At 39.2% G+C, this 10,751-nt stretch overlaps 2 protein-coding genes across 4 annotated transcripts; both read left to right on the forward strand.

The window, feature by feature from the left end:
- The first annotated feature begins 540 nt into the window (after positions 1-540).
- Positions 541-2,709, forward strand: LOC124852591 (ornithine decarboxylase-like). The gene is made up of 4 exons (XM_047341611.1): positions 541-789; positions 1,929-2,085; positions 2,252-2,466; positions 2,544-2,709. Exons 1-4 carry the CDS (start codon positions 731-733, stop codon positions 2,620-2,622), a joined length of 510 nt encoding a protein of 169 aa, XP_047197567.1. The 5' UTR covers positions 541-730; the 3' UTR covers positions 2,623-2,709.
- A 2,207-nt stretch (positions 2,710-4,916) lies between these two features.
- LOC124852590 (ornithine decarboxylase-like) lies at positions 4,917-8,850 on the forward strand. Of its 3 annotated transcripts, none has more exons than XM_047341610.1 (10): positions 4,917-5,154; positions 5,483-5,617; positions 5,833-6,006; positions 6,091-6,263; positions 6,364-6,580; positions 6,670-6,753; positions 6,917-6,983; positions 7,587-7,714; positions 7,828-8,042; positions 8,120-8,850. In XM_047341610.1, coding segments are annotated over exons 2-10 (1,161 nt in total). In that variant the 5' UTR covers positions 4,917-5,154; positions 5,483-5,515; the 3' UTR covers positions 8,121-8,850. The 3 variants fall into 3 exon arrangements, with proteins under 3 accessions (XP_047197566.1, XP_047197565.1, XP_047197564.1); XM_047341608.1 differs by having other exon boundaries at positions 4,918-5,154; positions 6,917-7,073; XM_047341609.1 differs by lacking the exon at positions 8,120-8,850 and having other exon boundaries at positions 6,917-7,073; positions 7,828-8,043.
- The last annotated feature ends 1,901 nt before the right edge of the window (positions 8,851-10,751 follow it).

Below are 10,751 nucleotides of genomic sequence, written 5' to 3' on the forward strand. Positions count from 1 at the left end.
AATAAATACAAAACAGTTGGCAGGCTGCACACGACTTTCTGAGCTGCCTAGTGGGTGGAGGGAGTGGATCGGTGGGGAGGTAACAGGATGGAGTGAGTGAGTGATTAAATGTTGGTTTACCCACCAATATCCGCAGTATTTTATGTTTCAATTCCGTGCAAGCCGTCTGTGAGAGTGGATTGAAGGACCCAAAATGCAAACACAGGTGGGAGTAATGAGGCCTGAGAGCTGTGGGTCCATTGCTACTTATCAGGGAAACTGACTGGAGGTAGAGATGCCTTCTATGTCTGTGACTTGGGGGATGTCCTTGAGAAACACCTGCGCTGGATGAGGGCCCTGCCTCGTGTCACTCCTTTCTATGCTGTCAAATGCAATGACAGTCGGGCAGTCGTAACAACACTGGAATCCCTAGGAACTGGTTTTGATTGTGCAAGCAAGGTTCATTTAGGAAAATGTCCATAGCCAGAGGTGTAGTGGTGCCGGGAAGGTACCATATACCCTCCACTACACTACTGTCCATAGCACAAAATACGAAACACCAGAATACAAAAATCTTGTGGTGTTAACTTTAGAAACTTGTGTTTTAAATTAGTTTTTACTTTTCTTTGTTATTTAGGCAGAGATTCAACTGGTTCAGTCAATAGGAGTGGATCCAAGCAGAATCATCTATGCCAACCCCTGCAAGCAAGTTTCTCACATCAAGTATGCATCTGCCCATCGGGTCGAAATAATGACCTTTGACAGCGAGGCAGAACTCATGAAAGTGGCCTGTTGCCATGACAATGCTAAGTAAGAATCTTCATCATCTATTCCACTAAAATCTTTGGTGTAATATTATGGAGCAGCATAGTGTTTTCATTCCTGGTTTGTACAAAATAATTTTACAATGCATTGATGTATTTTTTTCCTCAGACTTGACATTACAATATTGATATACAATATAACCTGGGAGAGTATCGTTTATCTTAACTCTGTCTTGAGAAGCGACAACACACACGCATCCTCTTTCTCGGCATTGACACGTACACATTGGTTTATCACCTGATGTGCGTGCCTGGCACGATCATTATAACGACAACACCCAATCAGTTTCATGCCAAGGACAAACAACATTGCTTGCTTAGGTGGCATGCTAGCTGCCCATAATTGCTGTCCATGCAAAGACAAAACAACTGTCTCTAACCCTTTCTCTAAACAATAAATTTGATCTGTAATGTCAGACAGGGCCTGAATTTGTATTAATGTGATTTGATTGGCCAGTGCCTGAGCTTGAGTATTTGTTTAAACACAATTTGATTGGATGCTGCCTGCACTGTAGCTTTAAAAATTGAGCTTTTCTCCACGTCAGTGCAAACAAAGTTAAGCAAATAAAATGATCACAATTAGTTCTGCAACACATGAGACGACACGACACGTGAGAGTGCCCGGTTAAAGAACCTGCTTGTTCAGGAACTCACACAGCAAAAGCGGTATCGAGCGAGTTTATGCTGAATTCTGCTGGCCTGCTGAGGACAGTAAAGGCTTAAAGGATGTTTTAATAGGCTATTAGCTGCATGATATAATCAATAAGACACAATGACGTTAGAACATAGTATATACAAATTAAATGTGGTATCTTAAGACCACCTTGAAATATTTTCTTCAACTTTTGATCAGTTCTCTCTTTGACTCAAAGATTAACCGATTCTATTTTAGTGGTAAAGTATATAGGTCATAGTGACCTTTATGAATCTGGAAAACAAATTTATCAGGATGGAAACTGCACTTCGAAGTGGAGGCATACAGACACAGTGCGTTAATTCTAGTTTCTAAATAAATTGGGTCTTTCTATTAAATAAAAAAGGGAGGAAATCATTAATTTAGCTAGAGCAACATTAGCTGTAGCACAAGACAAGCTTTTACAGTGTGGACTTTTTTACTCTTACTAGATCACGGCTGTTATCAATTATGCCCTGGACAAGTATTTCCCTGCTGACTCTGGTGTTAAGATCATCGCTGAGCCAGGACACTTTTAGGCATCTTCTGCTTTCACACTGGTTGTTAACATCATTGCCAAGAAGGTCATCATGGATTCAACCTCTGATGGTAAAAGCTGATTTATCTTGTACTGTATTACAAATTTACCAACACTGTATAAGGTGATTGAAAACCAAGGATGTAAATTGCACTCATGGTAGATATTAGTCAAAGAAACTAATTGGAAAGATGAATGTCTTCTCTCTTTCTCCTCCCCACCTCTTACGACTAATAGAAGCCAAAGCCAGATGAGATCATGTACCCCTGCAGTATCTGGGGCCCAACTTGTGATGGTCTTGATCGCATTGTTGAGCAGTGTAACCTGCCTGACATGCAAGTGGGCGACTGGCTGGTCTTTGAAAACATGGGTGCCTACACCGTGGTTACCTCCTCCACCTTCAATGGTTTCCAAAGACCTGGCATTCACTATGTCATGTCCCGTCCTGCTTGGTGAGTGATGTCACTGCAGCAATATGTGGTCGACATTTGATGAAAAATCTAACTTTTATCTGCTTTGTCTTCTCCAGGCAACACATGCAGCAGATTTGTTTGCAGGGGATGCCAGCTCCTGCAGAGGAGTTTCACCTGTTTGAAGTATCAACCTAGAGAGCAGCTTATGATGCACCTAAGTTACATTCCTGGCTAGTAACTCACAAGGAGGTTAACTATTAAAACACAGGGAATCGAACAGCAGATGGTATCCATTCCCTTTTTTATTTCATTTTTATTTTGTATAACATGTAGCATTCAAGAAATTTACACGTGATTCACATCTATTTAACCATACATTTGATACATGGCTTTTATGCATCTTCTGCTTTCACACTGGTTGTCAACATAATTGCCAAGAAGGTCATCATGGACTCATGGATGGTAAAAGCTGATCTAAAAAAAACTTTACTATAAATTTGCCTGATGTTGCAAAGCATTATTAATAAATAGACTGGTGGGGATAATAGGTTCAATTTATAAACCCATGAAGCAAATTTCTGTGATGTCACTGGGATGTTACTGCATCGTCCAAGAGTTGTGTTGAAAAGACGGTGAGACAAACAAAAAGAGTTCTCTATTTACCAGTGGGATTACTGTAATTTACTAAAAGTATATTCTGAAATCAAGTTCTTCCAGCAGTAATAAAATGATTTATGCCTTCTTTACAGAGGAAGACAAAGAGACCAATGACAGGACTATGATGTACTATATCAATGATGGAGTGTATGGAACTTTCACATTTACACTCTTTCACCATGTTCAGTATTAACTCACAAAAAGACTGGGGCCCTGCCCTTTTTTAAATTTATTTTATCTTATTGTTAATGTTTTATTGTTGTTTAACTTGTGGAAGGCAATAAATAGTGAAGAACCCAATTAGGTTCCAATTAGGTTCAATTAGGTTCTTTAAATAACTCCTTGAAAAATGGTTCTTTGAAGAACCAATAAGTAAAAGGTTCTTTGCAGAACCTATAAAGCTTCCCCTGTGGCATTGCAGCGGAGAACCACTTTTGGTTCTAACTAGAACCTGAGTGTGGATATATAAAACATAGGATTACTAATTTATCAAGCTTTCCTAAATAAAACAGTAGGTGCAGAGCCATTGGATAATGCCAAAGTGGAAGAGATATCTCTCTTTACACCTCATCTGAGAACAGTTTTCCGTCCTATAGAGGATCTGTTATTGCCTATTTGCATTCATTCAGTAAATTATGGTACACGTGGCTGCACTTGTCCACCAGCTGATGCTACTCATTATTTCGTCATTTCTGTGGGCGTGACCATAATTTGTTGAAAAAGCTGGGGCTTATGAGGTCGAGGTTTTTTAACTTAAAAAAAACCCTTTAGTACTTTTGCATTGACGGTAAAACTTGGGACGTCTAATGGCTGCAGTTAAGCTATCAGACAAGGCTCAGGTCAAGATGCTCTCAATTCAGCTTCCACTGTTATGAGATTACGTTGCATGCACTACTGTACAAATGCACATTGGTGAAACTGTACTAACGTACTTCATTAATGCAACAGTCTTTCAGCACATTACATATTATGATTAATCAACTCTGTGCCAGATCTGCTGTAAGTCTGAGAAGGCTGACACAACAATGTGTTTCACAAATAGTGTATGTCCTTTTAGACATATGTCAGTGCAGGTTGTGTGTATAGCTGGGTGTGTCATGGTGAGGTAAGTGGAGCAGAGAGATGGACGTTTGCAGTACGGATGTGACATATGGAAGCCAATATCCTGTACTGACTCCTTTCAGATGCCCTTGTGCAGAACTTCTCCCACATTTTCTGCTACACCATCCACAACTGCTGTCAAATAGAGCTTTGACAACAGGACGATAAGTCACAAATGTACTCATTACAGCCACCTCAACCCATGGGATGTTGGGTTTCATCTGATCTGTAAGACACTGTCAGTAACACTGCACTCAGGTTCACTGCCCTATGTGTAAAAGTCACTACAAGCCACTGAGCTCCGTTCCATTTGCTACATGTGTTAATCTTTGTTCTTTTACACTTAGATTATACTGTAAATGATGGTTGAATTGATTGTCTATGAAAAGAACATAAAAGATGTATTAGGGTAGCTTGTGATATTACTCTGGGATCTGGTCAGGTTGAAAATGAATGTAACTACATTGGAATTTATGATGATTAACACCATCCTCTGTCCATCATATGATATACGTATTTATTGTCTACCATTTAGAGATGTCCTGCCCTCTATGTCCCCAGTTTATCTGCTGCTATTGGAGTTGTTATGTAATTTGTGTGTGTGTGTGTGTGTGTGTGTGTGTGTGTGTGTGTGTGTGTGTGTGTGTGTGTGTGTGTGTGTGTGTGTGTGTGTGTGTGTGTGTGTGTGTGTGTGTGTGTGTGTGTGTGTGTGTGTGTGTGGGTGTGTGTGTGTGTGTGGGAGAGACATGGGGAGGGTGAGTCTTTTCTTTGCCTTGCCTCCCAGCACTGCGTTCTTAAGACAAGTTTAATTTCCATGAAGACGCACTTCAGCCAAAACTTAAGGGTGAAGTTAGACTTTAGAATCATCCTTTCAGTTATAGGGGGTCTATATCCACTCCTGTGTCCACACACCTTCTCTGAAACAGACGGACTGACCTACATAACTTTCACCTGACATCATAGAAAGTGGTAAGTGACGTTTATTTTTTACAAAATGAAATATTTCACAATATTGGGTCATTTAGTCTTAGTTTTTCATGCAATGAGTTACAATATTCCTTTCAGTATTTATTAATTACTTTTATGTGCAGGGACGTCAGGTTCTAACTTAGGATATTACCACAACTGAATAAATCCGTCCAACCAGAAATTCTAAAAAATAACTACACCAGATTTTAGCATATTTTTATTCGTGCTGGTTGCACTAAGTATTTACTTGGGTGAAAGTTACAGTGTCACAATAAATAGTTGTAAAAGCCCAATGTAATTTAGATATTGCTCTGCCTCTCTCTTATAGTTTACTAATAAGAAATCAAAAGGACTTGGGACCATGAACAGTGCCTCTTCCCCTGAGTTTGAGTTCCCTTTCCTGGAAGAGGGTTTCTCTTTCCGCGATACTGTTGAGCAGAAGATCAATGAATCATCTAGGACGGTAAGGGTCTGGTGCTGGTTTTGTTGAGCAGACACACAAACGACCCCATTTGTTAAGTGATGGGTGCAAACAGGATGCTGATGTTGTTGGGTTTCAGGTATTGTGTAGTCTGAATTTTCTCATGTGGCTCTCAAGTCCTTGATGATACAAATAATTGTCAATATTGTAAAACTACAAATGTAAATATTGAATGCATGTGTCCCTTTCATCCACAGGATGATAGAGATGCCTTCTACGTCTGTGACTTGGGGGATGTGCTTAAAAAACACCTGCGCTGGATGAGGGCCCTGCCTCATGTCACTCCTTTCTATGCTGTCAAATGCAATGACAGTCGGGCCGTCATAAAAACACTGGTTTCCCTGGGAACTGGATTTGACTCTGCGAGCAAGGTGTGTTTTTAAGATATTCATAAAGGAAATGGTTTTGACGGTTTGTGCTTTTCTTTTTTGACTGTTGTTAATGTTCCACTTTAGACAGAGCTTGAGCTGGTTCTGTCTCTGGGAGTGGATCCAAGCAGAATCATCTATGCCAACCCCTGTAAGCAAATTTCTCACATCAAGTATGCGTCCGCCCATGGGGTCCAGATGATGACATTTGATAGTGAAGCAGAACTCATGAAAGTGGCCCGTTGTCATGACAATGCCAAGTAAGACTCTTTATCATATGATCTCACAAGGCCTTTTGTATTTAACTTCCTTCCTTGAATTATTGTTCTTTTCAATAACTTGATTTTGTTGTTTGCCCAGGCTGGTGCTGCGTATTGCCACAGATGACTCAAAGGCAGTGTGTCGTCTGAGTGTGAAGTTTGGGGCCCCGCTCAAATCTTGTCGAGGTCTTCTGGAGCGGGCTAAAGAACTGGGACTGAACGTGATCGGTGTCAGCTTCCATGTTGGCACTGGCTGTACTGATCCGATGGCCTACATGCAGGCCATCGCTGATGCTCGCTGTGTTTTCCATATGGGCGTGAGTTGTGACTTAAATACATATACAGCTGATTTCATGAGGGTTTTCTTCCACCAAAGTCAATAAGGACTGAATCTTGTTCCCTCTAGGATGAGCTCGGCTTCAACATGGATCTCTTGGACATTGGTGGTGGTTTCCCTGGTTCTGATGATGCTGGACCTAAATTTGAAGAGGAAAGATGCTGTCTAAATTTGTTTCTAATTAAATTAGGTGGTCCATTATAGAACTCACCATATAACATATGGTTTTGGACTTTTTAAAATAAATATGTGAGTACTAGCACGAGACATGTTTTTACAGTCTTATTTATGTGTCAACCCTTTTTGCCCTTTCTAGATCACGGATGTAATCCACTCTGCCCTGGACAAGTATTTCCCTGCTGACTCTGGGGTTAAGGTCATCGGTGAGCCAGGATCCTTTTATGTAGCTTCTGCTTTCACACTGGTTGTCAACATCATTGCCAAGAAGGTCATCATGGACTCAACCTCTGATGGTAAAAGCTGATTTAGAAAACATTACTAAATATTTGCCTGTTCAAAATGGACTTGTTGGAAGGTGCACGGCATTGTCACAAAAAAATAGACTGTAGGGGGTATGGGCTCTAATTTGATTGGATGACCAATAGTCGACATTGTGCAACAGACAGAAAGACACTAAAGCTACTTTCTGTCATGCACTAAACTCTGCAGATACCCTGTATTTACTCCGGAGGAGGTGAAAGTTTTATCCTTTGCCATTACAATCTTAAGCATTGTTTACAAACGCACTTCTTTACTAAATTTTACAAGAATGATGAGAGCCCCTCCTCTGAAGTCATTATCACGCATATTCACCATGAAACAGGAAGCTGTTTTGGATGGGCCTAGCATGCCTAGCATTGATTTTGACCAACACCTCAGAAGCTCTATGAGGATATCATGGCATCTGCATCACCCCTGATGTGCATAAAGGTGCGAGGACCCGTAAGTACTGCTTGCAGCTTTAATTATTTATGCTTTCTTCACAGAGGAAGATGAAGGGGCCAAAGAAAAACCCACAGACAAGACTATGATGTACTATGTCAATGATGGATTGTATGGATCTTTCTTGGGTTCAGCCTTGGACTTCATTACAAATTTACCAACACTGTATAAGGTGATGGAAAACCAAGGATGTAGATTGCACTCATGGTAGATATTAGTCAAAGAAACTAATTGGAAAGATGAATGTCTTCTCTCTTTCTCCTCCCCACCTCTTACGACTAATAGAAGCCGAAGCCAGATGAGATCATGTACCCCTGCAGTATCTGGGGCCCAACATGTGATGCTCTTGATCGCATTGTTGAGCAGTGTAACCTGCCTGACATGCAAGTGGGCGACTGGCTGGTCTTTGAAAACATGGGTGCCTACACCGTGGCTGCCTCCTCCACCTTCAATGGTTTCCAAAGACCTGGCATTCACTATGTCATGTCCCGTCCTGCTTAGTGAGTGATGTCACTGCAGCAATATGTGGTCGACAGTTGATGAAAAATCTAACTTTTATCTGCTTTGTCTTCTCAAGGCAACACATGCAGCAGATTGGTTTGCAGGGGATGCCAGCTCCTGCAGAGGAGTTTCACCTGTTTGAAGTATCAACCTAGAGAGCAGCTTATGATGCACCTAAGTTACATTCCTGGCTAGTAACTCACAAGGAGGTTAACTATTAAAACACAGGGAATCGAACAGCAGATGGTATCCATTCCCTTTTTTATTTCATTTTTATTTTGTATAACATGTAGCATTCAAGAACTTTACAGGTGATTCATATCTATTTAACCATACAGTTGATACATAAGATACGTAAACGATGGTATTGGTAATTCATTTAGTTTTCCTGTGGTAACTTTAAGAAGTATTGTATTCTTTTAATAAATAAAACAATAGGTGGAGGGCCAAATTATGGATGTTGTATGTTTTGAAAAAATAGGACCACCTCATTTAAGTACTTAAAATAGCCGCTATAGACCTTTGAAAGCTGTTCACAGAATCTCTCAATGTCATATTCAGTGGTTGGAGAGGGAAATTATATTTTTTCCACTCTCACAGGGAGTGAAAGGATTCTCTTATCTATTTTCTACAGTTTCCCATGGTCTAAATATCAGTAAGGTTCAGTGGTTTATAACTGAAATAGTATGATTATAATTGCTGTTGTAAAGGATGCATTTTGGTACAATAAGTGATGGTATGTTAGTAACACCCAGGGTGTGAAAAACCAATGTTCCTCCAATAAAACTGAGCAATTCTTGTCTTGGACTGCTCTCTCTGCTTAGGTTATTGACTTTGCAAAATCCCAGTCAGTCACAGTATCGTAATGGAAGGTAGTGTCAGGTGTAGTCAGTGTAGGTGGCGATGAAAGCCTTGCCCTAGCCCAGGGGTCAAAAGGGTTGCAGTGAGAGATGATTTCCTGAAGCAAAGATCCCAAACATATAAATGTCTAACATGCGTTATGAGTCAGTGCAATATATTTTGAAGTAGCCTATTGTATCATCGTCTGTTTGAAGTAAAAAACTGATTCAATAGTATTTCAACAATGTTTATTATAAATTTTCACATTGAACCGGAGGCTACTCTATAAAATAATGTTATTTTCTCGTTTCAAGTAAAATATGGTTTGCATTTAAAAATCAAATAAAGAGCTTTTGAAAAAGGCATCTTAAAATAAAGTGCTTCATTTTCGAAATAAAATAGATTTAAAGGTGCAGTTTATTTAAAGTGGATTAGCCAGGAATCGAACCACCATCCTTCTCATGACTGGTGGACCCACTCTACCTCCTGAACCACAACTGCACTCAAAATGTGTAAATAAAATGTTTCTGCATGTCATTGGGCATTAGTCACTACTACCAGTATAGAACCCTTTAGATAATTAAGAGTCTTTGGAAACGTTGGAAAGCGCTATATAAATTCAATGTATTATATAACACTTTAGATAATTAATTAAAAGTGTTACTGACTATGTTGTCTTTGGCATAGCTACTTTTGCTTGCAACGGTACTTCTGCTAGCAACCCTACTTCTGCTAGCATCGCTACTTCCGCTAGCAGAGTTTAAGGCTAAAAACATAGTGTAAATGACGCCATTTCGAGTCGAATTTGAATGTCGGGGCTTACAGACATTTGGATGACACCACAGGAGCAGGATGGAGGCATTTTCATTTTTTTTCCTGATGTTTTTTTACATTTGAAGAAGGAGTCACTAGTTGCTTTAATTGTATTGAATTTAGCTGCAACTTTGTTTACCCCTGAGACTCATAAAGTGTTTTTGGGATCCGTTTTGCACAAATTTGTGTGTGTTTTCATAGCAAAATGTCCTAACACACCTGATTACATGAGAACAACAAGGTGATTTGAATTGTTCACAGAAGACGATTCGTTTAAGATCTTCCATATTCAGCCGATAAACTGTTTTGGACAAAGCAGTTTTCTATGTTTCATTTTATTTTGAATCAAGCAATGTCTCCTCTGGAACACAGTTTGCACTACAGGCCACGAGAGGGCAGCATACTACAAAGTAACTGCACTCACATTGTATTTCAAAAAATAGAAATTGTTTTCGTAAAAGGAACTACATGTCATTTATTCACTCACCATAGAGATACTGCTTTTGATACATAATTATTTCCAAATTAATTTCTACATAAAAGGTTAATAAATTAAGTCAGAAGTCCTAAATTAGACGAGAAGTTTGAGAACTGAGCAAAAATAAATGTTATAAAAATAAAAAGCTTATTATGTCAGTAGAGGTCAGACTTATAAAACTTATTACAAAAATGTTAATCTGTTTATCTTCTTAAGAAGGATTCAAATAAATAAAACATTAACAGGAAAAGTGATTGAGTCAGTGGTGGAAAAGTATTGAGATGTGGAACTTTACTAAATAATAATGAAAAATAATTTTAATTCATGACGCCTTCAAGACACCAAAGGACACTTTACAATTTATTATAAATAACACATGAATAATTAGGATGAGACAAGTCTTTTGACATCATCAGCAAAATGTATCAAAAGAAAAAGTGTATGTGAAGCAGCAAACTGCATTCAAAAGCTTTATCTTGAGGTTTTTCTTTAATGTTTTCATGGTTGAGGAACTAAATTACAGCTGACTAACTAATAGCAGTGCATTATGTAAATATAGAGATTTTAAATTGTACAA

This window comes from Hippoglossus stenolepis, chromosome 10, assembly GCF_022539355.2.
Source record: "Hippoglossus stenolepis isolate QCI-W04-F060 chromosome 10, HSTE1.2, whole genome shotgun sequence".
NCBI lineage: Eukaryota > Metazoa > Chordata > Actinopteri > Pleuronectiformes > Pleuronectidae > Hippoglossus > Hippoglossus stenolepis.

Excerpts from the sequence above, each read along its gene's own strand:
- LOC124852591 (XM_047341611.1), top strand. The coding sequence starts at position 731 with ATGACCTTTGACAGCGAGGCAGAACTCATGAAAGTGGCCTGTTGCCAT. Across the intron at positions 790-1,928 it reads TGTTGCCATGACAATGCTAA|ATCACGGCTGTTATCAATTA; the intron begins GTAAGAATCTTC and ends TACTCTTACTAG. Across the intron at positions 2,467-2,543 it reads GTCATGTCCCGTCCTGCTTG|GCAACACATGCAGCAGATTT; the intron begins GTGAGTGATGTC and ends TGTCTTCTCCAG.
- LOC124852590 (XM_047341609.1), top strand. The coding sequence starts at position 5,516 with ATGAACAGTGCCTCTTCCCCTGAGTTTGAGTTCCCTTTCCTGGAAGAG. Across the intron at positions 6,264-6,363 it reads CGTTGTCATGACAATGCCAA|GCTGGTGCTGCGTATTGCCA; the intron begins GTAAGACTCTTT and ends TTGTTTGCCCAG. Across the intron at positions 7,074-7,586 it reads CATGGACTCAACCTCTGATG|AGGAAGATGAAGGGGCCAAA; the intron begins GTAAAAGCTGAT and ends CTTTCTTCACAG.